The sequence below is a fragment of the Glarea lozoyensis genome (assembly GCF_000409485.1).
Source record: "Glarea lozoyensis ATCC 20868 chromosome Unknown GLAREA4, whole genome shotgun sequence".
Lineage (NCBI taxonomy): Eukaryota > Fungi > Ascomycota > Leotiomycetes > Helotiales > Helotiaceae > Glarea > Glarea lozoyensis.
Genome location: NW_007360999.1, coordinates 1,046,130 through 1,071,357, shown reverse-complemented (window position 1 = coordinate 1,071,357; position 25,228 = coordinate 1,046,130). Strand labels below are relative to the sequence as shown.

The 25,228-nt window shown below is 47.3% G+C and overlaps 7 protein-coding genes across 7 annotated transcripts; 3 read left to right on the top strand and 4 right to left on the bottom strand.

Moving 5' to 3' along the window:
• Positions 1-200: 200 nt before the first annotated feature.
• On the bottom strand, positions 201-1,352 carry GLAREA_09710 (alpha/beta-Hydrolase; the record flags this gene model as incomplete). Its single annotated transcript, XM_008086306.1, has 2 exons — positions 201-942; positions 994-1,352. The coding sequence occupies 2 exons, from the start codon at positions 1,350-1,352 to the stop codon at positions 201-203; spliced, it is 1,101 nt and encodes a 366-aa protein (XP_008084497.1).
• Positions 1,353-2,270: 918 nt separating this feature from the next.
• Positions 2,271-7,832, top strand: GLAREA_09709 (Phospholipase D/nuclease; the record flags this gene model as incomplete). The annotated part of the gene is made up of 2 exons (XM_008086305.1): positions 2,271-7,768; positions 7,826-7,832. The coding sequence occupies 2 exons, from the start codon at positions 2,271-2,273 to the stop codon at positions 7,830-7,832; spliced, it is 5,505 nt and encodes a 1,834-aa protein (XP_008084496.1).
• A 311-nt stretch (positions 7,833-8,143) lies between these two features.
• GLAREA_09708 (Ferritin-like protein) lies at positions 8,144-9,037 on the bottom strand (the record flags this gene model as incomplete). Its single annotated transcript, XM_008086304.1, has 2 exons — positions 8,144-8,677; positions 8,765-9,037. The coding sequence occupies 2 exons, from the start codon at positions 9,035-9,037 to the stop codon at positions 8,144-8,146; spliced, it is 807 nt and encodes a 268-aa protein (XP_008084495.1).
• Positions 9,038-9,508: 471 nt separating this feature from the next.
• GLAREA_09707 (uncharacterized protein) lies at positions 9,509-11,590 on the top strand (the record flags this gene model as incomplete). Its single annotated transcript, XM_008086303.1, has 4 exons — positions 9,509-9,705; positions 9,854-10,605; positions 10,653-10,792; positions 10,841-11,590. The coding sequence occupies 4 exons, from the start codon at positions 9,509-9,511 to the stop codon at positions 11,588-11,590; spliced, it is 1,839 nt and encodes a 612-aa protein (XP_008084494.1).
• Positions 11,591-16,958: 5,368 nt separating this feature from the next.
• Positions 16,959-19,894, top strand: GLAREA_09706 (uncharacterized protein; the record flags this gene model as incomplete). The annotated part of the gene is made up of 2 exons (XM_008086302.1): positions 16,959-17,623; positions 18,199-19,894. The coding sequence occupies 2 exons, from the start codon at positions 16,959-16,961 to the stop codon at positions 19,892-19,894; spliced, it is 2,361 nt and encodes a 786-aa protein (XP_008084493.1).
• A 753-nt stretch (positions 19,895-20,647) lies between these two features.
• GLAREA_09705 (uncharacterized protein) lies at positions 20,648-21,451 on the bottom strand (the record flags this gene model as incomplete). The annotated part of the gene is made up of 1 exon (XM_008086301.1): positions 20,648-21,451. One exon carries the CDS (start codon positions 21,449-21,451, stop codon positions 20,648-20,650), a length of 804 nt encoding a protein of 267 aa, XP_008084492.1.
• A 750-nt stretch (positions 21,452-22,201) lies between these two features.
• Positions 22,202-24,297, bottom strand: GLAREA_09704 (uncharacterized protein; the record flags this gene model as incomplete). The annotated part of the gene is made up of 9 exons (XM_008086300.1): positions 22,202-22,409; positions 22,470-22,857; positions 22,907-23,086; positions 23,143-23,407; positions 23,458-23,758; positions 23,809-23,871; positions 23,928-23,983; positions 24,032-24,089; positions 24,137-24,297. The coding sequence occupies 9 exons, from the start codon at positions 24,295-24,297 to the stop codon at positions 22,202-22,204; spliced, it is 1,680 nt and encodes a 559-aa protein (XP_008084491.1).
• Between the last annotated feature and the right edge of the window lie 931 nt (positions 24,298-25,228).

Sequence of the window (25,228 nt, the reverse complement as noted above, 5' to 3'; positions counted from 1 at the left end):
TAATATCCGATGGTAGTGAAAAAGACCTTGTGATTTGCATAAATCACATTGCTAATTCCACCACCTGATTTAAGCTAAGAGTCACCATCATTAATTTCATCTCTCATTTCCTCATTCTCGTTCCAATTTTCTCATTTCATTTTCATTCCCATTTCCTCATTTCTACTCTCATCTCTCATAACCCATCCCCATCTCAACCCCTAATACCTCGCCTTAACAGGCGGCAAATAATTCAGCGCCGTCGGATTTGGTGGCGGAATTTTCGTAACCCGACTCTTCGAAACCGAGATCTCACTCAAAGTCTCACACACGAACCTCAAAACGTCCTTCACCATCCCTTCGCTAAAAGCATGTCCCACCCCCGCATAAATATTATCCTCCAAATACACGCCCCCCTCCTCCCACCACCCTCCCTTCCCCGTCGCCGCCTTCAAGAACGACAGGAATGGCTCACTGCAGCGGTATGGAACGAGCTTATCGTCACCGCCTGAACATACTAAGATGCGTTTTTGGGCGATCTTCGAGGTCAGGAGCTGGCGGATGTGCGGCGAGGAGGCGCCTTGATAGGGGATTAAAGAGGAGGGGGTGGAGGGCGGGATGGGATTTGTGCCGAAGAGAATGGCTTTGGGGTCGTAGAGGGTGGCGGCTGTTATGAGGGGGTTGGGGAAGTCGGGACTGCCTAGGAAGGAGGGCCCTGCTGTGGGGAGTTTGGAGAGGCGGGCGCGGTCGCTCATGAGAAACATGTAGTCTGGACAGCCGATTATACTAATAGCCGCGTGAACGCGAGGGTCGGCGAAGAGGACTTGCCACGCGGAGTGGCCGCCTAGGGAGACTCCCAAGATAATGTGATTGAGAATCTGAGGTGAAGAGGGTGTGTTGAAGATGTATGAGCCTAGATGGTCGATTAAAAGACTCGTGTCTAGGGCTGTGCCATGAAGGATACTGTAATGGTATTAGTATCAGTTTTGATATTATCACGTGAGAAGGTAATACCTGAACATATCCTGAGCATGAGTTTTATTTCCTTCTCGCCATGCTCCATTTGCAGCTTCATTTGCCATTCTTGTCCCATGATTTCTCTGGTCGAAGGACACCCCTATCAACCCTACTTTATTGTCGGTTGAGGGTTGCATGTTCCATTCCCCGATGCAGGAGGCTGCTGTGCTTTCCATTGATTCTTTGGTTTTTAGACGCGGATGGAGAAGCCAGAGACATGATATCGATTTGCAGTTTGCTGGGATTTCTTCAAGTCCGTATACGTCTGTGAGGATTCCGGCTATGTGGAAGGTCTTCTTTGAGACTTTTTGAGGTGGGTTGGGGTGGGAATCTGAGAGTGGGTTGGGAGTCGCCATGATGTTAGGATGGCTTCAATAATTCCTTTCTCCTGTTGGAGAAGTTTTCAACTTTTTGGATGAAAATCTCTTATTCGAGGTTGTTGAATGTGAAAACTAGATCCACATATAATTTGAAATGGGGAGATGGAGTAGTTATGGGGTAGTCGGGCTATTCGGGCATGTCGGGATGATTCTCGGGAAGCTCTACCGAGGCTTTCTATGCATGTAAAAGCAGCATGTCCAGATTGGAACACGCACGTGAACTGTGTTTGAACCTTGGAAACCATGGCCAAGATCTTACTACGTGTTAGTGTTTAAGTGATCAGGAAGAGTTGAGTGCGCTGTTTACACATATCCGTGGGTATTTTCGCTCATCGAATAATCTATTGAGAGCCATTTGTTTAAGCATTTATCTCTCCTTCTGTGATACAAAATTGACCGGCTACCTGGTCCTCAACTTCTGGTAGCGCAACGTCACTGATTAAGCTCCGGACAAGGGGCATGAACACGGATCTCAAGGGTCTCCGGGAAATTAATCTCTATCTTACTGTAGAAGAAACATAACTACAGTAGTCAGCTCGACGTGAGACTTAGTTCAATTTTATTCGGGATCATAACCACTTCAACTTTCACCTTCACAATTGCTCTACTATCAGCCTGCCTTCGCTCATTTGTCGCTTCGCCAGTTGTGTACGGTCAGTCGTTCGACAACAGCATCCCAGAACGCCAATCGCGAAATTCTTCCTCACACTTTCGTGCAGACCGTATCTGCTGTGCGCCTAGATATACTTCGAATCATATCCAGGACCATGATCGCTTCGCAAGAGCTGTAGGAACACAAGATTCGGTCCTCTAGGACCACTGCGCTGCCGGCCGTCGCAAAGGAGAAGAAGGGAAAGTGTCCAACGTTGTTCAGGGAAGACGGACGACACGAGAATGGCACAACAAAATGGGAGGGTTATCTCACCGACTGCGAGAAGTCGCTCACCATCACCTGTCAATCATACACATACGAATGGCTCCCCAGTCGTGCGACACCCCGAATCGCAGCTAGCAGTCGGCTTGGATGGGACTTCTGATAGTAAAGAGCCCTCGCAACCTCTCACAGCCATCAACGGCAATGTCAGCAGATCTCCGGGCGAAGCCGCAGATTACTTCAATGGGGATGTTCCACACGACAATTCGAAACCAGCTGCTTCTTCTCAAAAGCCATCGGCGCTGCGTCCGCCGCCATCTCTCAATGATGCTGCATCTCCTGGTGGAGCAGGCTCTTTAACCCCTCCTGGGCGAAGGAGCGTTCAGTTCGCAAGGTCAGATACATGGCAAGAAAATACAGGACATGCCAGACAGAATTCTTGGGCTGGAGGGGCGATGGACGATGGCGATGGAGTCGGAGGACCTAAGTCGGGAAGATCTTTGATGTCAAAGTTGAAATCGCTGGCATCTTCCGGGGCATTGCAAACGCACAGTAGGAATCAAAGCGCTGCAGCAAATTCCGTGAGCGAAGAGACTCCAGCAGGTTCGGCCAACTTGACACCTGCATTCGAAAGAAATTATCGGTTCCCCAATTCCCTACCAGAAGAGGGCAGTGATGCAGACGCGGAAGAGACTGCAGATGAAGAAGGTTCGGCTGATGCGACAAGACCAAAGAAAAAACGGCGGATTCGAAGACCAATGCAAAGCCAAAGTATGAGCCATACAGCACCGAACACTCCGAGAAATAGGGTAATGGGACAAGCAGATTCTCCGAGCGGTAACAGCAGGCCATTTATGTTTAGTCGCCGCGCTACAGATGGGTCTCTTGAACAACGTGGCGGTTTGTCCGAAGGGGAGGGCAGAGATAGAATGAACGGAGGCTCTAGTGCTTGGAGGCGTGGAAGTGCTTGGATGACTGGAGGGCGAGGATCGATCCAGGATCCTGATAGCGCACCAACTACACCGAGGAGACCAAGTAATTTTAGACGTGCCATGACGAATCTTGGTGGGCAAAGCGATGGAGATGCAAATACTCCTAGACGACCATTCCTAGGAGCCGAACGCGCAACTACATTTGGAGCTCAGCGATGGCGGATGATTAAGCATGGATTGAAGCTTTTAGGCCAGAAGAAAGAAGAGCACAAGGTTGATTATCTCAAATCAGCGGAGTTGATGGCAGAACTTCGTGCTGGAGCCCCAGCAGCATTGATGTTGGCTAGCATGATTCAAAGGGACGAGCACGGCAACAAAAGGATACCGGTCCTCCTTGAACAACTAAAACTTCAAATCACAGATAGTAGGCCAAGTGATGACGATCCAGGTGAAAATGAGCGCCATCTAGTCTTTAGAATTGAACTTGAATATGGAAGTGGTCTAAATAGGATGAAATGGATCATCCATCGATCTTTAAGAGATTTCGCGAACCTTCACTTGAGATATAAAATTCAAGCTAGTAGCGACAAGTACATCCAGCTGCGAAGCGACGTCGACGCAAGGCCTAAGCAACCTCGGTTCCCTAAATCAGCTTTCCCTTATTTCCGTGGAGTTCGTGGCTTAGGCGACAGTAGTGAAGAGGAGCCAGACCAAATCCGTGCTGATGAGACCGTGGGCGAGGCAACGCACAGTGAGACTGAGAGGAAAGCGAAAAAGAAGCGAAGGCCATCATTGACTGCTACGGGCAAGAAGAAGTCGAGTTTTTTCAGCCCTGGAGGACTCGGGCTTGCTGCTGGCGGCGGCGATGAGACACCAGGCGGAGCATCGGCCAGTGCCCAAGCTCGTTTATATAACGAGAGGCAGCGAAGACGTCTCGAACAATACTTACAGGAAATGATTCGATGGCTGATTTTCAGAGCTGATAGCAATCGCCTGTGCAGATTTCTAGAGCTCTCTGCAATGGGAATTCGATTGGCGGCTGAAGGCAGCTACCATGGTAAAGAAGGCTTTCTGGTCATTCAGTCTTCTAAGGGATTAGACTTTAGAAGATTGCTTACTCCACATAACGTCTTTTCTCGTCATTCGCCCAAGTGGTTCCTTGTACGACACAGTTACATTGTTTGTGTTGACTCGCCAGAGAATATGCATATTTACGATGTACAGTTGGTAGACTCAAAATTCGAGATTCAGAAGAAACGCCGCAAATTGAAAGAAGTCTCGGGGAAAGAGCTCGTCTCCAGGGCAGGGGCATCGGCAAAGCATCCACAGCATCACAGTTTGAAGATACAGAACTCGGAGCGCAGGATCAAACTACTTGCCAAAAACGAGCGTCAATTGAGGCAGTTTGAAGAGTCCATGACATTCATGTTGGAAAATACACCATGGTCAAAGCCAAACCGATTCGGCAGTTTCGCACCAGTTCGTACTGGCGTGTACGCTCAATGGTTAGTGGATGGTCGGGATTATATGTGGAACGTGTCTCGAGCTATCAACATGGCCAAAGACGTGATCTATATTCATGACTGGTGGTTAAGTCCTCAACTTTATATGCGAAGACCAGCTGCTATCAGTCAAAAGTGGCGTCTAGACAGACTTCTCCAAAAGAAAGCACGAGAAGGTGTCAAGGTTTTCATTATCATCTATCGAAATGTTGAAGCTGCGATCCCTATCGATTCACAGTTTACAAAATTCTCGATGCTTGACTTGCATCCCAACGTATTTGTCCAGCGATCGCCGAATCAGTACAAAAAGAACCAATTTTTTTTTGCTCACCACGAAAAGCTTTGCATTGTTGATCATACAGTAGCATTTGTTGGTGGTATTGATTTATGTTTTGGCCGTTGGGATACTCCACAGCATTCTGTTGTGGATGACAAGCCTACTGGATTCGAGCAATCCGATCTTCCCAAAGATGCTGATCACTGTCAGTCATGGCCCGGAAAAGATTACTCCAATCCTCGAGTGCAAGATTTCTATCAATTGAATGAGCCGTACGCTGAAATGTATGATCGGTCAAAAGTTCCTAGAATGCCATGGCATGACATATCCATGCAGGTAGTTGGTCAACCAGCCAGAGATCTTACACGTCATTTTGTTCAAAGATGGAATTATGTACTTCGAGGTCGAAAACCAACAAGACCCACGCCATTTCTCCTTCCTCCACCAGACTACAATGCTGCTGATCTCGAGGCTCTCGGACTCAGTGGAACCTGCGAAGTACAAATGCTACGATCAGCGTCAGACTGGTCTCTTGGTCTTACCGATACTGAACACAGTATCATGACCGCTTATTGCAAGATGATTGAAGAATCGGAGCATTTCGTCTATATGGAGAACCAGTTCTTCATCACCAGCTGCGAAACTATGAATGTCAAAATTGTCAACAAGATCGGTGATGCCATTGTCGAGCGTGCAATCCGTGCTTACCAGAACGGAGAAAGTTGGAAGTGTGTCATTTTGATTCCTCTGATGCCCGGCTTTCAGAATACCGTCGACGAACCTGAAGGTACGAGTGTGCGGTTGATCATGCAGTGTCAATTTCGAAGCATATGCCGTGGGGAAGGCTCTATCTTCGGACGTCTTCGATCACAGGGCATTGAACCAGAGGACTACGTGCAATTTTACAGTCTCAGAAGCTGGGGTAAAATTGGACCCAAGAAAGCTCTGGTTACGGAACAGCTTTACATTCACGCAAAGTGCATCATTGTGGACGATAGGACTGCATTGATTGGATCAGCGAATATCAATGAGAGATCTATGCTAGGAAACAGAGACTCTGAGACTGCGGCTGTGGTTCGAGATACTGATATGATCTCGTCGACCATGGACGGAAAGCCATATATGGTAGGTCGCTTTGCACATACTTTGCGCATGCGTCTTATGAGAGAGCATCTTGGACTTGATGTTGATGATATTATGGAAGAGGAACGAAGGGCAGAGCTGGACAAGGAAGAAGATGAGTACGAAGCTAAGATGAACAACATTTATGGTGATCATAGCGAATCCGAAACTGAACGACCCCGTACTGGTGAAATACGGCCAGTAGAGCAGATAAATGCAGAACGTATACTCGAGCACGAACACATACACAGCTTCAACCATGATGCGGACTGGGAAGCGGAAAAGAACCCTAATATTCAGCCCAACAAATTCAAATCTCTGACGACCGATGCCCGGATTATTGACAATAAAGAACATGCTGCCGATGTAGATGGAAAGGGCCCCGATCATATGCTAGCCGCAGAAGCCTCTGGCACTGCGCGTGGACGAGATTCTATCCTAGTTGAGGGTGGCCGAGAAGTTTTGGTGTCTGACATTGCACCAGAAGGTCATGGCACAGTTACCCATCCCATAAAGCATCGCTCCAAGCGTTCGCCACATCGTCACAGCTCCATAACAAGTGGCACGAGTTCCGACATGCTTCCGCCAATGCCACAACTTCCCCGAAGGACTACTGAGCAAATGGGTCTTCCTCAATTATCTCAACTTCCCGCTCTACCGCTCACGGATGACCGCGATATTGGTGGACCACCTGTCTTCTTTGACGAGTCAGGCAATGCCGGGCCGAGGCCATTCAATCCACTTACAGCTGATATCATTCCAGCTCATATTCACAAAGACTGCATGCGTGATCCTTTGGACGATACATTCTTTGAAGATACCTGGAGGTTGATTGCCGAAAATAATACCAAGATCTTCCGGCGCGTATTCAGGTGCAATCCTGATAGCGAGGTCACAAATTGGCACGAATACACTGAATACGTTGCTTATGCAGAGCGATTCTCACAAGCTCAATATGGCAATAAAAGCACAGATCGAGAAGGTCAAGAGGCAGCAGGGAGAAGTGGTCCTCCTGGGGTTTCCATCACTTCACCTGGCCCTACTGCCGTTGGAGCTGGGATTAGCAATCTGTCAGAAAAGTTGAAGCCTCACCGTGGAAGCGAAACCCATAATCCAATGGGTTCCGTGGCTGAATGGGCTGAAAATGCAGAAAAGGCTTCAAGAAATCGTACGGGCACCAATGTGTCTCAGGGCACAACTGCGTCGAACAATACTACGAGGTCTCGTAACCCTGCGCTTGACGGTCAGCTCGATGGGATAGATGAGAAGGAAGCCATGCATAGAGGATCAGAAGAAACCTCATCAGCAGGCCAACCAGCCGGAGATGAAGTTTTCCCCTCTTTCGAAGCAACTCTCAACCCACCAACAGACAACGAGAAAGTCCCTGAAACAACCGGTAACGCCCCTCGAAAAGCAACATTCACCGAATCAGCACCACCAGCACGTTCAGGTACAAACGGCGTCTCAAACCAAGGTACTATGAGAAGACGTCGTCGTGCCACGAGCAAAGCCAGTCGAAGAGGATTCTCTGCCGCCGACGACCTCATGAGTATCGCTGACGCGGAAGAGCTTTTGAGTATGGTGCAAGGTCATCTAGTGCTGTTTCCTTATGACTGGCTCATTAAAGAGGAATTGAATTCAAACTGGCTGTACCAGGTGGATCAGGTTGCACCTTTGCAGATCTAGTAAGTTCACACCTATGAACTGATTGAGAAAAGAGGATGTGCTAACATGATATCTAGTGATTAAGCGTTTAGCGGGCGCACTGTTGGTGCCTTTGTACATTTGTTGTTCCGATTAAGAGGGAGGTTCACGGAGCATTACACCAAATTCCTCGGGACAGATGGCGTTTGACTTATTACAAGCCACATACAGAATTTTTTATTTTTAACACTTTATTCTATTTTAGCATATGCACAGCGTGGCGGACATCATGGGAGCCTTTTTTGTTTTCTTGAAATTGTCGTTTTTTCAGAAGATTTGTAATCAAAGAGCCGAAGAACGGAAGACATATATTTTCAATTCCATATTATTTTATTGGTGTATTTTTACAAGTATGATTATACACGCTCACTTACCCAAATCGCTCCACGACATCCAGCTCTTATAACTCCTGTGAGTAGCTCATGAGGTACAGCTTTCTGCGCATCATTCTCCACCGCATGATCCAAATGCTCCAACTCCTCATCTCTAATCTTTCTTATACTATCCACCAACTCCCGCAAATCCTCACCTACTTCCTGCCCTTTACTCTCCATACTATCAATCATATCCAACAGCACTCGCACTTGCCCATTATAATGGCCGCCTATCTCCGTCTCTACGGCCTCGGTACACGCCATCGCTGCTTCTCGTCCCATTATTGCGGTTCCCCACCCCAAGGCTGTCGCGGCCACGCTCCAGAGAGGATACATTGCTGTCGGACGAATACGGTGTTTGGCCAGCAGCCCGTTGAAGGTCTTAAAGTGTCCTGCTTCTTGCTCGTACATGTGCGCCATTAGAGGCCGGAGATGCGGGTGGGAGGCTACTATTGGGGGGGTTTGCGCCGTGTAGATTAGGGTTGCGGCGAGTTCGCCGGCTTGGTTGACGCGGAGCTGGAGTGGGCGTTAGTAAGATATTGACGAATGTTATAGCTTGGGAAATATGTTTCTATGTTCCAGCTCAAGAGGCGAAGTACTCACTGCGCTAGTTAGAAAGTCCCGTTGCGCCTGCGTCAATGGCTTTGAAGGTGGTGCCGTATTTGTAGCCGCTTCAGGTCCGGCCTTAGGCGTTCGATGCGGTTGCGACAGAGGGGGTTTGGAAGATTCATTGTGAGTAGTTGCGGATAGTGTTCGAGGGGTAGTTGAGAAATGCTTCCTCGTTCGAGGTGTAATGATGAGACTTGGTGCAAGAAAATCGTAGAGAGGTGTTTGGAGAGATGCTCGGGTTGAGCGTGAGCCGATTGAAAGCTTCATCGTGGAGCAAATTTAATTGAAGTTTGATATTATTGTACAGAGAACTGAAGGATGAGGTTGCAGATGTGAACAATAGGAAGCATGACGCTATCAATTCCATGTGCAGGAACATCGGAGCATAAGGCGCCGATAACGCGCTAGTATTTTCCGCTAGCCGATTGAGGCTGGCTACTCATGTCTGGCCTCCTTTAGAACCAAGATATTACGTCGAAATTAGACTATCCATCGACAACTCTTACTCATCTTCTCAAAATCTATAAGAAGTCTTTCCGCGACATACTCAACGAACTTCTAGCTTCAACCTTGACGAACAGTCGTCGCTGCACCATAAATTTCCTCCCAACCGTGCCATCTACGCAAACGAGCTTTCAACTAAATATTTCTGCTCAAACGAAGCAATTCGCATATACTACAGATATACAGCTGTCCAAATACTCACTTTCAGCTGTTGCATAATACAAATCAATCACCATGGCCGATATTGATGATGAACTCCTCGCCCTCGCCGGTGACGCTTCCTCAGACGAAGAGGATCAGGAAGTTCAGGACATTAGCAGAGACAACTCAGCATCACCCGATCGTCGCGCATCTGGCAAAAGGGGCGCCAAGAAGGGCACTGGTCGAAAGCCTAAACGCCGTAATGATGATTCGGAGGAGGAAGGTGAAGCGTGAGTCCCACCTGCTTCTTGAGTTTAGAATTCATACCCGGCGGGGGGTGTATTTTTGGGAGACGCTTCTCTTCTTCTGTTCCACATCAATTATCATTATACACTTTAGCTTGTGCAAGATTATGTTTTGGTGCTTACTATTCGACAGGTCCTCCGGCGCTTCATCGCCGAACTCTTTACAATCGGCACCTATGGAGGAATCGGACTCGGATTCAGACGGTGCTCCAGAAATCGACGACGATGGCGAGAGGTACACACTTGAAGGCAAATTTATAGACGCGGACGACAAGGCAAAAATAATGGCTATGCCTGAAATCAAAAGGGAGGAGATTCTCGCAGAACGTGCTGCTCAAGCAGAAAAAAGCCAACAGAACCGAGCCTTGCGATTGTTGTTGAAAAGCCGCGACAAAGATTTGCTGAGGGATAAAAAGCGCAAAGCAGGAGCCGCAGATTTGGATGGCGACCAACGGAAGACGTCTCGACAAAGGACGAAGCTTGGAGGGGGAAAGGTTGGAGAAGCGAGCACCGGCATTGACAGTTTGAAGCGCGCAAGAGCTGAAAAGAACGACCGCCAACGCCGCCGAGACGAAGATAAGGAGCGGGGCGGTGGCAGTCGTAGACCTACGCAAGACGATTATTCTGAAGAAGAGGAAGACGAAGATCTTGTTTGGGATGAGGGAAAGACAAAGAGTAAGAAGAGAAGCCCATCGCCCGATTACAAGAATAAGGAACCTGCAACACTCCAGGATTTTGAACGCGTGAGAGTTGGTCGGAGCAGATTTGCATTGGTATGCTTCTATCCTGGTTTTGAAGAAGCTATTGGTGGATGTTATTCGCGAATCAGCATCGGTGTCGACCCCCAAAATGGTCAAAATATTTATAGGATGGCTTTGATAAAAGGTATGTTCATCGGTTGAAGATCAAAACGCCTACTGACATTTGAAAAGGCTTTACGGAAGACAGACCATATGCAATGGAAACTGAGAATGGCAAAAAATTCCAAACAACACAGTATATCAAAGCTGCGCATGGAAAAGCGGAAAAGACTTGGCCATTCATTACTTGCTCGGACTCTCCTTTCACAGAGGTTTGTGTCACCATATGGTTGAAAATTCATTCCGCTCACGTATCATAGGCCGAATTCAGACGCTACAAGCAGACATGTCTTGTTGAAGGAATCGCACTCCCAACGAAGGCGAAGCTCATGCAAAAGATTGATGACATTAACGCTTTAGTAAACAGATCATGGACTGAAGCAGAACTTCATGTCAAGTTGACCAAATCAGGAGCTCTCATCAACAAATTCGTACCCATTGAGCGAAAAAGGCTAGGTAATCTCGTCAAAGAAGCTAAGGCGCAAGGCGACACAGAAGCTGCAGCGAGGTTTCAAACAGAGCTCGATGCACTTGATGGCCCAAAGCTAGCCTACAGCACATCAATGCAACCATCTCCGAAGAAGGGCAAACCGGGAGTCCTCACCCAGCAAGAAAGACTGGCAGAGTTGAATCGCTTGCATCGACGAGAAAATGCCGAGAAAGTCCGTCAGGCTCAGATAGCCGAAAGGAAAAAGGTCAAAGATGAGCGGGAAAAGATTGCTCGCGGTGAAGATGTCACTGAAGACACCTCTCGGAGGGTCAAGACTGTAGCGAAATTCAAGCATGATGTTGCTGACGCGTATGTCAAGAAAACTGACAGCGACGCAAGCGGTGCCAATACGCCTTCCGGGACTCCAAAGCTCGGGGCGAAGAAAGGTTCTGCGCTTCCACATCTTGCTAAAATGCAAGCGGAGCAGAATGGCAAGAAGGGACTGCCCACCATCAGGAGACCGATTATGGACGACGACATCATTGGAGCAATCGATCTGGGCATAGATCTTGAACTGTGAGGATGACAGTCCTCACTTGCAGTTTGAAGAGGCCGTCCGAGGGAGATCTTCAGCATCTCCTAACCAACGACCCTTGGTGTTTTCTGGTGAAAATTGGCGATCATCATTCAGAAAGGCCGGTCTAGATGGCACGAAAAAGGCGTACTTGAGAATCAATATAGAGATCTTCCTCGCATCACACGCCGCATACTCTTTCGTAATCGTGAACTCTTACCTTCAAAGGAAGGCAGCAGATCTCGTGAGGCAGATCGAAGGCTTTGACGTGAATATTGATTATTGCACCTTTTGTCACACAACTTCAAAGCCGTCATCTTCAGTCATGCTTAGTGCATATAAGCATATATCGCGCACCGGTGGGCGTTGACGGGCCGTATCGGATAGATTACGCGGTGCTGTAGGTTTGGCCGTTGGAGATCGTGATGGAAGGATTCTCTTCCTGGATCTGTCGACCCTGACGTGCGCGCGTGTAACGGAAGGATTGTAAGCACCCTATTTCTTGGGGAGCGGGATTTCGGGGATGAACTTTGGATTACTGCCTAGCGTCGTATGCGTGGGTTAGGATACCGTTGAGAAAACAGGCTGGGCAGTAGCGGTCTAGATGGGAGGATCAAAAGTCTCGCTGTCATTGATAGATCTGCCGTATTGTGCTCATCAATCAAGCACATAAGCAGGCTGGTCTATGGGTAAAGGTGTATGTGGGAGGTTTACCTGGTATGATGACCATTGATTTTAACTCTTTGCGAGGAAGGATCTGGCGCCTCTCTTGGCAACGTGGTTTCTGAAGGGAACGGCGTGGTTGACGGGGATGGGGAAGAAGCACCTGAGCGGCGGTAACGAGGTAGTATTTTGTGACCACGAGAAGTACATGAATACTAGGTTACGGGGAAGGAAGAAAGAAACCGCTGCTTAATTGAGAAGTGTTCTGCGATGCTCGTGGGGAATGCCGTAGGGCTGGATGGATGGGAAAAGGGGAGGAATTTGGGATGTATTTTATCTGATTTCTGGTGGGTGTATAGATGAGGATATATTCATACTCATGCAATACTTACAGAGAATCAGTATATAAGTTATTCAGTCCTACACAAAGGCTTCAGGGGTGGCTGTATAGATGAGGATATATTCATTATTTATGCAGCACTCCTAGAGAACAATTATATAAGTTTCCAGCCCTACATAAAATTATTCTGGTTTTAAACCTAGGACTATGCGATCCATCAACTCACCTCTATAACATCACAACTTCAAATATACTCATCTGACCAAGGCCATTCCCATCATCTCAAGTGTAAATCAAACGATCGCACCGTATCATCCCTTATCTTCGCATCACAAAATCTCATCGCATCAGAAAATTTCATCGCATCACAACTCTCATCGCATTCTTCATCAGGCCCGAAAACCGAGTTACAAGCCGCACGTGAGGTTTCCTCTTTCAGCATCCCGCGCTCGTGCGAGGCTCCATAAGTTTCACTAGGACATTAAAAATATCGGATGAAGAGAAAACCTTCTCAGCTAGCACTAAAACATGAGAGCACGAACCCATCAATGCGGAAATCCCACACGGACTGTTTAAGTTTCTGGCTTCAGAACAGACGGCTTGGTTTTTTGCGTTGTTTTTTGAGTTGAGGCTGAGCTGGAGGGCGTGTGGAGATGTTTATGTTTACGGTTTGTGCTTTGAGTTTGTGCTGTGATGGTTGGGTTGAACCTTACTGCTTTTTGTTTGTGCTCGGCGTTCCTCGAGTGAGAACGAAACATATCTTGAGTTTTGGGATCGAGCTCCCGAGTAAGACGTACGAATAGTGTTTGCTTCGTATATCGTTTACGTTTTCTGAAGGCTCTCTTTCGGACTTCTTTCTGGTGTGGTGCATTTCCTCCTTGGTATTATTCGGACGCGTGTTTTCTCTACATACCGACTCCCTACGAGCATCAAATTCCTTTCGGTTAGAATGATCGCCATGCCTTGCTTCTCGCTTCAGGGGTAAACATTCAATCCTCTGGTCTCTTGAGCACGGATGTGTACCTGGATATTGTTACGATTGGCCATTGAAGTTGTGGAGATGTTGGGGATCTTGAGAAGGCATGAACCTGCGCCTTTCCGGACTCGTCACAGATGGTGAGAGCAGCGGCGGGGACTCTTGTCGATTGAAACGCTTTGCGGCTGTTTTATGGAAGAGGGCCTGGGTTTCTTTGTCTTCTGGTTTGCGTGGAGGGGTAGGGGTGTGAGATCTGAGTGGGCGGTGCATGTGAACGGCAGAATATGAAACACGGGGCGCGATGAGCTTGGGATTTTGAAGCTTCCAATAATCGTTATCCAAACTGCAGTTGTGCTGAAGAGTTGATGGTATCGGTTGATGTTAATGAGATGACAGGCGATAATAGTAGTCTTATTGACCTGGGTGTAACAACGGCATAATGAGCATGTTATGGAACATGGCAACGATAGGAATGATAACGAGAGAGATGTGAGGGAGGGATACTGAGCCTATGCACGCTATTTGTCAATCATTGACGACTAGTAGGACTAGTCGAGCTACCAGAGCAACACTTTGACACTGGCCTTGTTGGTATGACTAGTTCACAGACTACTGTACTCACTGACAGCCAATTCAGCTGGAAGGTTACTCGTACAGTTATGTACAACTTGTAAGAGAGAGCCTGGAAATACTGTTGGGAGACGGAAAGTCAAACTGTCGGAATAGCTTCAGTCCAGTGAGTTGCTCATCTCCTTGTTGTCGGCTGTTTCTACAGAAGTTCTGTGCCTCCAGACTCCCGTTCTCATCCACTTAGCAACATCACCGCATGGTGGACATGCATGTTCAACATGTTTAAATTTCTAGCATGTCCGATATGCATATTACAGCGCCACAGAGCGGCGAACACACGTCGTCTATGGGCTGCTGCTCCTCAACGTTGACGACGTAAATCCCACAACATGCAACCTTCTCGCCTTGCGTGCCCATGAAAATGCGAACCTGCATGCTAGCCATCGTTCATCGGTGTGAGGTGAGTAAAATCCTCCGATGCAAAGCTCCAAGGTCACATCATTGTCAAAGTAAACGGGCTTGCAGGTCAACAAATCAGATGCAGTAATGAGCTGGCAGCTTCAGCGCTGTGTACACATGGCATGGCCACTTTCGCAACAATGGAGTCGAGGTATTCCGGAGGTTCTTCTGACGTGCTGGCACTCGTTGTACAACAGCGTCAGATGGCTGGCAATGAACAGCCTCATGCAATTCAGGCGACACACGACACGGTACCCACGAGGCTTCATCAGCGCACTCTTCACTTCATCCCGGACAATGGTACGAAGGAAGGAATCCTCCCGCGCTGCTTGGGTAGAGCAAACCAGCTTTCATGATGCGATATTGACAACCAGGTATAGCTGCTGCTGCTCTAGGCTAATCACACAGACGTTGAGTCTCATCGACACCACGCATCCGTTCTTTACACCCTCTCAACTCGTTGAGTCTCCAGCAGATGCTTGCACTGTGCTTTTCCGAGTAACTCATCCCACCAAACATTTCACACTGCCCATCCAACTCGGCCCACGAGTCCTGCAGTCGCGAGTAGCCACCGTACAGCATTCAAGTACCGACCGTTTGCTGCATCGGTCCGTATGTTGAAGGTCAGATGCAGCTTCACGGGCACAAGACAAGTACCCAGAGGTACCTCAAGCTGGCACCGCTCACGCTGATACTCGTAACAATTCGTGCTCTTCTCTTTTGGCAGCATGGAGCCATAGAGCTGAGAGTGTTTTCCCGTCCTCGCATCGATTGCCTCTTCAACCACGGACGGAATGGCTCGAGTGTCATTCGTGATTCACAACAAGTCAGTCCCTGAAGTCGATCGTGCGGTAACTCCATCGAACTCGCAGACCGGGGTGATGTTTGCGGTAAGATTCTAGTTCAGACGGGAAAATAGCATAGTGATCCCCGCAAGGATGGGTCAGAACGCTGAGGCCACAGGGCCACTTGGTTCAAGTTGGTTGAGCTTTAGCGAGAACTAACCCCCGTGGTTCGTCAACAACATGAACTGCGAGCAGCAAACCTCGCTGCCAACCTCAAGCCAACGATCTCGCATCCCAGCGTCACTATCGACAAGGCTCCAAGTACGGTTTAGATGGTGGAACTCTCTAGATCCCATGTTTACACCCTACCCACCTTTCGCCATGGGCTTTGCCTCGAACAGTGTGGGGATATCAACGTCAAACACTGGTCAAGTATCTATTCCTAGCATAATCAATGCACTATGCATCAGACCTACACGCAAAAAACTACAGTAATTGGGTTGTTTGTGGCCAATGATGGTAAAGGACAAACGGGACTGTCAATTCACATCGTCCTCATCTGCTCAACCCTCTTCCCTTTTTGTCACCTGTAGTGCTCATGTCGGCCGCCGCCCCCGTTTTCTTCGCTACTTTTCTGCTGCCTCCTATTCCCCTAGCCGTCTAATCAAACGTGGCCAGTCCCTCGTGCAGATACCAAGCAGCTTTGCCTTAGTAGCTCCACCAAATTCTAGCTTCGTCCTATCTTTCTATCAGTAGCCTAAGCTCGTCCACCTTTGGCTGGTGGAATCCGAGATCACTTCCGTCAACTCGCTGGCTGATACAAGAAGATCTTGGATATACTACTTCTGCCAGTAACATCGAAGCTGTGGTTCTTGCTAAACTACTTAGCCAGTCTAGCTGAAGCGTGCTGGGGCTGTTCCGTCCAATAACATCCGTCATCGCCTGATATACACAGTCAGGCAGACCAACCGCAGTCAATGCTTCAAAGCCTCGACGTTTCGAAGCACAAAAGAGATTATATTTCAGAGACCATCCCCGGCATTTGGAAAATCCGATCGGTTCTTCAACAAAGTCGGATGTTTAAAGTGTCGTCTTGTTGCGCGATACATACTAGCCTCTCCAGACTGTTTCGAGCGTTTCCGAAAGGGTCAAAGCATTTGTCAGACTCCAGTTCTACTTTAGGCCGTTCCAAGGTCTAATCTTAAGACATTTAGTGGCTGATTCATAGCTTTTGTCAAAGCTACACCGCAGAAGTACAACTGAGCCGAAGGCAGGTGGTCCGTTCGAAATCAGATAGCAGATCAAAGTCTGATCTGAAACATCGAACATCAGTCATATAGATCGCATCGATACATCCTCCATTCCGATTATTTGGCTACAAGACGACCCCTCGCTCGTTTTCAGAGAGCCATAACTTACATCAAAAGAGTCGACTGGATATCTAGGTACCGAGTCTAAAGCTGGCTACTTTGGACGTTACTTGGAATACACAGGATCGTCAAGGTACTCCTGATTTCGACTCAAGAGTCTCGATACAGTTGGAGGGAACATACAATATTAAACCTCAGCAACATCGGCATCATGGACGTCACTTCGCTGTTGAATGACGGTGCTGCGGCCGAGGCAGTTCAGAAGCAGGTTGAAGGAAACAGAATACCAGGAAGAAACCGAACACCTTGGGATGCCGGAGGATATGCGTTACCCTTGAATACAAAGCGACCATTATCACCACCGTCATCACAGCAGCAAAATATCTATCAACCTGACGATTCACAAATCGACACACCGACCTCACCCAGACATCGATTTTCAGATAGTCGAAGCAGTCTCTCATCATACGCCTCCTCAATACACTCAGCGAACCATTCGAGGTTTTCTTCAATGTCAACAGTCAGCGGCTCTCATTCACTTAATACCATCACCGCCGAGTTATTCTCCCCGAAATCATTGCCATTGAGCCCATCGGGCGTCAATTCTTCAGATGGGTTGATTAACGAGGCACATTCATTTAACACCCTATCACTGAGCGAAAATCTCGAAACCCTCTCCACTATCTCCGAGCACCGGCATTCACCTGAAGCTGAGCAAGATTCGGTGGAAGAAAGCAAACAAAAGCTTGCCGTCACCGAGCACCCTCGACCATCTTCACCAAGTGATGCAATTCTTATCCGGCGGACTACAGTACCATCTTTGAGATTGGATACTGGGGGTCATGAAATCAGTGGAGTTGACTTTCAGAGACAAGTGTGAGTACTTAACTTCTTTTGCTTTGTATATGCGCAGTTGACTATTCACCTGAGCAAAGTTACTGCTTTCGTACTTGCTTACTCATTTCAATATGTTTCTGAGGGCATTTCCGCATCACTATTATCCCCTGAACCCCTGGAAACTCTTTGCGTTGCTTTGATCTTTTTCAAAAAATAGTTCAGGCTCCGTTTGTTTCCCTAATCCGCATTAGATCAATAGTTGTTCAGCTTTGTTACATTGACTAAATATGCAATAAACTGGTTTTATTGTATATTTGGAATCAAGCGAGCTTCTCAGCCGATGTCTTGTCGACTGGACATAGTAACCACAAATGTGGCATGTAAACAAAGCGTTGTCCCTGTGTTCTGCTTTATTTTGATCTCCAGGCTATTTCCGTTGCATTCACGGAACTTGAGAACAGATTTCTATCATGCGAGGATGTTTTGGTTGAAAATTCCTTCATAAACTCACTTTCTACTTGCCATTTGTATGTGCACCGAATAGTTTAATTTCCGAGAGCACAGTCAATTGTGCATGTATAGGTTTTTGGACTTCTTGCTAATAAGCTCAATAGTAACAGCAACTACTTGAGTGCGCCGATAGATCGCCACCACGAGTCGCTGCTCCACCTCAAGTCCCATAAGCGTAGTGCTTCAGCTCCTGACTTTCAAGCAGCAATGAACGAGTATTCCACCAAATCCGTCGGACCGCAATCTGAGCCAACGCCTCCTTCTTCATATCATCCTGACAATGACTCGCCCACTACTCCTATCGCTTACCCAGCTCCGGATACACCTCCTGTACTCGAGGAGCCTGTTTCCGATGTCGTTGTTTGCATGTACATTCCTAACTGTGACACGGGTTCCCAACCAAGAAAAGCGATTTCGCACATTTTCGGCCGTAACAAGATGTGCACTCGTCTGATTCCTGATCACGTCTGGGTCCACTACTGCCGAAAACACTACCAACGATCTCGCTATCGAAATCCAAAGGAATATGCCAAACTACAGTGCGACTTGGTACAACAACAAATTCGCCGAATTCATGCTTGGTCATTGGCAAATCACTTGGCGGGTCGACCAGGAACTGTTCATAATTGGGGTCTAGCTCTTCGCAAGCGTGAACAACAACGATTGGAAAACCTTGGTGGAAAGAGAAAGCGAAGTCTTAGCGTGGCTGGGTTCGACCACGATAGTGACGGAGACAACGCTGGTGATAATGGGATGGGATCAACAGCAGAAGGTGGAGTTCCAGCTACTGCTGTTCCAAAATGGATATTGGAGAAGATGGGAAAAGGTTATGATACGAACGCAATTCTTGCTATTTTCCACCGTCTTCACACCGAGATCCTTACGGATGAGCTGCCTTGCTTCCCTGATATCGAAATCCTTCCGAACATCTGTGTCGATGATGCGAATCCGAACACAAAAGAGGTGAAGGGTTACGCGAAGAGAAATGGTGGTGCTCACAAGCGTTCCCGGTCACTTGGTGTTATGGCCAAATCAGAATACTACTCTCCAAGCCCATCCGGCAGAAGACCAAGTCAGCCTGGTTTCTGGCCCCCGGAGACTTCTCAGACTCAAAAGAGGCGTCGCCAAGGCGAATTTGAGGATAGCTCTCCAATTGTGCCCAGCAATACATTCCCAAGGCGTATGCAAGTTGCTCAACGACCCGTCTTCGCCAATATCGAGGAACATCAAATGTCTGAGAGTAATTACCATCATGCTCCGACATTTGAGCGTTCTGCATCCTATCAAGGCTATCAAGCGCCTCTCCCTGCACCCACACCCCAAAGATATGCCCCTCAGTCCATGGCTGCACATTTAGAAATTGAGCACGCTCGCCCAGTTCAACGCGGAAGACAACATCAGCGTTCGCAATCAGACATGTCTGCTTTTGTCCAACACCGTTACTCTGTATCGCCTTCTTATCCGGTCAACATGCCATATCCTGGAAGCAGCGCCTCCTCTGCAGGTGGTTCTTACTTCTCAAATATGCATCATGCACATGAGGCGCCTATTCATGGACAGCAATATAATCTACCTCAGCAGCGTATGCAGCAGTCTCATCGCGAGTACAGACCAGTTGGACTGCCTGCTATGGGTCATGCTAGACATCAAAGCTCCCCAATGGGCGCGGCTGGTGTCATCAACGCGGCATATGGAAGACAGGGACATCCAATGAACTCATTACCTCCCGTCGATATGAGACATGAAAGTCCGATTTACGAAGCACAACAAATGCGACATGCTTACCCATCTCATCGCTAAAATTCATTTGAAAAGCATTACCTTCGATACTTGTTACGTTGACGGAGCTTGGATAGCCACGTACTTTACCGTGTGACGGCATAATATTTGGATATCAATTAGGATCCTAGAGCTATCATCATCGAGCGGATTTCAGGAAGATCACAGCCTTTATTTTCACCTGTATACTTTGATACATCTCGGCTGGAAACCCACATTCTCGATCAAACACCAAAATTTTCTTTTGTTTATTTTACGATTCTACGCATGGTTACAACGAGTCTTTGTCATTTGGATAGTAGATCTTGGGGATAAAAGATGACGCTTGGAATATTTCATAAAAGGGCATTGGCGAAGACGGCGTTCAGTTACAATTGTAACACAGACACAAATTCGGGCAATTTTGTATAAATCTGCTTTCGGCGTTCTTTTTTTGCGATAGATACGCCTGGCAGCGGAACAATTTTGCGGTGGAGATTTAATAGAGCTGTAATTAAGAGAAGAAGAAAAATTCATTTGAGTAAATCTATTTTATCCTACATATACTCCTGTGTGTCTGATTTACCAGGGAGTAGGTCATTGCCCTTCTTCGTTTGTGCTTGCCTGGTGCATTCGTCTTTCATCTATTCTGAGAAAATCAAACAAACCATTCTTTACGAACTTGCAGATATCCGTAAACAATCTAATCTTAGATGTTTCTTTAGATATCACACTCTTATTTGAGTCTAGCTGATCTTTGACATCAAACCAATCCGAAAACGGAATTTGATTCAACTATTTCGCAGGCACCAAATTAACCTTCATCTCCCAGGGTAACTTCTCATTTTTATCCAACATTTCTCCAATACTACCATCCTCGAACTCAACCACTACGCTCTTAATGCCCATCCTCACCCCCTCCTTGTCATCCAAAAACCACCCCTCGCCCATCCCCCACGCATCCCTCACCCTCCTCTTCCCCCTCAACACCTCCCCTAGCCCAAACTCATCAACAACCCAAGGCGCATATCCCCTCTCCATCTCCCCCCTCCTCACCCTCTCCATTCTCTCCCTATCAAACTCCGCACTCCCATCATCCATATACCCCGGATCCACACCCACAAACCGCATCCTCTCCCCAGGCCACCTCACCGCTCTCCTATGCAGCTCCAAAAACCTCCTCTCCTTAAACCCCATACTCACCACCCTAACCATGCCTGGCCACGCACCCGTCCTTCTCCGAAACTCCAGCATCGAAAACCATAAATTCTGAAAACTATCTAACGCCCTCTCCTCAAGCACCACTCTCCCCTCCCCTTCCCCGCCCCAAAACCCATTCTCCACGCATAAATTCAGATAACTCCTCGCCTCTGACAGTTTCACCTCAGATCTCGTGTACCCGCCTGAAAATATAAGAAGTGAGTCTGGATCAGATGAGAGAAGAGCCAGGCCTTTCTGGATATGTGCGATGAAAGTGGGTGTTTCACCGGTTTGGAAGGGTGCGATGAGCCATTCTTTTTCGGAGAGGCCGTGGGTTGGGCCGGTGGTGTAGATTGCGTGGCAGCATACTATTATGAGGTTTTTGGGTGGTGAGGACATGAGGTGTTTTTGGGTTGTGGAAGTGTGAGATGATCATGTGGAGAGGGGTGTGGGGTCTTGAGGCGTTAAGTCGCTGAGTCGCTGAGGATCTTGAAGGAGCTTGCAAAGTTCAATGTTACTCTACTCAAATGTCGAAGGAGTTGAGAACATGTAAAAATAACCCCATTAATATTAACTCTATATGTAGTTGTAGCGACATTGAAGTTGTATTGTGGCAGATGTGGTTGAATGTAATCGTCGACTTCGTGATTTTTCGCTAAATCATACTTCCGTAGAAACATCCAAACAGCAAGACTGATGGATCGAAGAACAAAGAACTCTAACGCAGCCAATAGAATATTCAGACATAGTTTCCCAAAGCCAAACAGATAATGTAAGCCACATTTTATGTTTATCGTTTCTGGACCATAACTGTACCATACAGGTAATACTTGCTTTCTTCTCCTACTAGTGCTCTGCAAGACGGACCGGACACCTTCCAAGTGCAAATTAGGTCAGAAAACGATATTGCAAAATTCCTTTCACAAGAAGCATACTTAGCCTTTCTGCAGAGATTAAATTATATATTTACTCAAACAAATCAAACATTCTTACCAGCTTAGGTCAGAGCATACCCATGATTGACTCCGTATATATTGGAAATTTGTGAAGTGAAATATTCTTTTCATCAATGATGGTATTTTGTGCTATACTTGTACGTAATTCTCTCTATTCGTCTACATCGTATCTAGCCTGGATGTCCTAGTCCCTCTAACTCCACAGAATGTTAAACCTACGCCACCCAACAACCGGCTTAGCGGGTTCTTCAGGATTGGCATTTGCAATATCGATGAACTTCTGGATTGGCAGCTGGTCCAATGGAATGATTTTTGTCTTCTTGATGAATTTATAGACGAGGTACAGAATGAGGATGATGGGGATGTTGATGTAGGAAGACACGAATGTCTCGTTGTCCCAACTTTAAGCGAGTTAGTATTGAAATTTGGGAATATGGTATTTAGAACTTCGGGAAACTTACTGTCCATGAACAAAGGTGATGTAGCCACCAGTCAAAAGTAGGATTGAGAAAGCGATCAAGCTAGTCCATGCCGCATATGGTTGGAATGGTGCTGCCCAGGGCAATGCACTTCTAGCAATTCCTTGCTTCTTCATCCCATAGTAGAATCGTAGATAAACAACACAGATGATAATCCAGTGCACAAGAGCGGCCGTGGCTACTAGGTCTTGGAGCCATGAGAATACGGTGCTCGCCGAGTCCGAAAGAGTCATGTAGCCCAAGCACATCCAGATAGACATGAATGCCACAGCGACGTAAGGAACACCCATGCGAGACACTCGAAGGAAGATCTTTGGAGCATGACCTTCGCGTGCCATTCCGTAAAGGGTACGAGATGATCCTAGAAGCACTTTGATATTGTTAGCGGCATCTGGTTAACTTTCAGTAAAAAAACATACCTGAATTGCCAGCACTCCAAGCACTAGAAAGAACAACTGCGTTGATGATTGAGGGTACAACTTTGATGCCAGCTCTAGTAGATGCAATGACAAATGGGGACTGCGCTGCTGTTCCCGTGGAGCGGAGAAGATCTTTATCATTCGAAGGTACAATAAGACCCACCATGAAGATTGAGAGAACTTAGATTATAGTCAGCGACTTCCAATTGAGTGTGATGGTTGGAAGTCAACCTTACCATAGAAGATCGATACTCGCCAAAAGATTCTCTTAGCGGCAATAGGAATGTTTCGACGAGGTGACTGGGTCTCGGCGGCGGCTAAAGAGATATTTTCGATACCTGAGTACGCATACACGGCATTTGAGAAAGTTGTATAGAATCCCATGAAGTGTCCCAAAGATCCGGCATACCCAAGATATTCTACGAAGGGACCCGGGTTCTTCCAGTATTGAAAGCCGTATCTGTGGCCATCAGGCCCTCCTCCGCATGTAATGACCAATGCCTTCTTCAAATCAGCTAAAAGGCCCCCTGGGGATTGGGAACTCCACGTACCATGATGTTGACACCGATAATAAGCATAATCTTCAAGGACGCAAACCCGAATTCAAGCTCGCCATAAACTCGCACGAATAACAGATTGCTTATGACAAGTAAAATACCGAAGATTGTAATCCAGACGGCAGAGTTGACGGCCTGTGTCCAAAACTCGACAATGACTGCCGCAGCAACAATCTCCGCGGGTAAGGATACGAGACTCGAGTATATGGAGTTCCATCCTTGAGCGAAAGACAGTGCAGGGTCCACAAAGTATTCGGCATGTCGAATAATGGCACCGCTCAAAGGAACGAGAGCACTAAGCGAGTATCAGCAAGGCACCTTCACAATATTGTCGGATTGACTTACCTCAATTCTGCGATACTTATAACTACACCAGTGACAAGTACACCAACGAAGGAGTATCCCATACTGATCTTGATTAATTTATGCACCTTGCAAATTTGGAGGGTTGATTGGAGACATACAGTGCTCCGAGAGGTCCACCACGAGCAAGAGCTTTTCCGGAACCAAGAAATAGTCCCTAGAGAGTCAGTACTTATCAGAATTAGTTTGAAGTACTACTACTTACAGTACCGATAGTTCCAGCCAAAGCAATCATTTGGATATGCCTCTGACCAAGACCACGTCTAATGTACTGTTAGATCAATCTTTCGAGTGCTGCTATAAAACATACCGTAACTCTTTGGTTTCACTAAATTGAAGAACCTCAGACTCGTCAAGATTCTCTGATGAGCCATAACCGGCGGTAACATCAGTCTGGTAGTTTGACTTCTCATCATTTCCATACTTCCCCTTCTCAGTATCGTTCCCAGAGTACGCAGGAATTTCAGACATGATGAAAATCAATTTCAAGATTCTTCCCGACAGAATTCAACGAGGGGAAGGAGGAAGTACAAGTACTCGAGTAGCTGAAAGTAAATACGACGTGGTATTTATCCGTCACCTTATCAGGGTTCTTGTACAACAAAGTACAAGGAAAACGTGGGAGCACGAGGATGTGACCTAGACAGTATGCAACTGGTGCATAACTGATAAGACCACAGGGAAGACCACAAGGATTCTATCAATATCAGCAGCCATTGCCGTTGCGATATTGTACCCAGATCTGTGGGGCCACTCAAGTTTGGGTGAGGGAAAGTCAAAGTCGGCTGCCCCGATGCATCTGGAAGCAACGCTCTTTCCTTCTCGAAGACTAGACTGCGTATCTGAAGCTCGTCCGGTAGCCAATCTCAACCTCGACCTCATATCAGAACAAACAATTATTTGTTGATAGGAGCATTTGATCTGGGTTATTCGGCCGTTCCAAGACCGCGGGCAACAGACAATGTAGAATACTCCGTCTTCGAAATCCAATGGTGATGGTAGGTCAATTGCCGAAAGTGTCTAGCCGTTCTCCCAAGACATCCACAATCAAGCGAACGACAAGACTATTAAGCAATCGCCATGAAAGCCATAGATCATATCTTCTCTCGGCCATGGTTTGTTCTTGCATTTGTGCCCACCTGCCTCGTTCGTAACGGTGTCAAGGGTGTGGCATGGCCAAGGCAAAGTCCATCCTTCCTGTCCTAACCGAGAGATGTGGTTGCATTCGGAGCTGATCCCTCGTCGCTCGCGACCAGTCCTGCTTGCTTGTACATTCAAGACCTCGGTGCATACCCAAGCGTACTGTGGCTATAGCTTATCGCCATGATCGTTTCCAAAACTAAAAACTGGTCTTGCTACTCGTTGATGCTGGGTCTTCCCCACACACCCTGTTTTTGGTCGT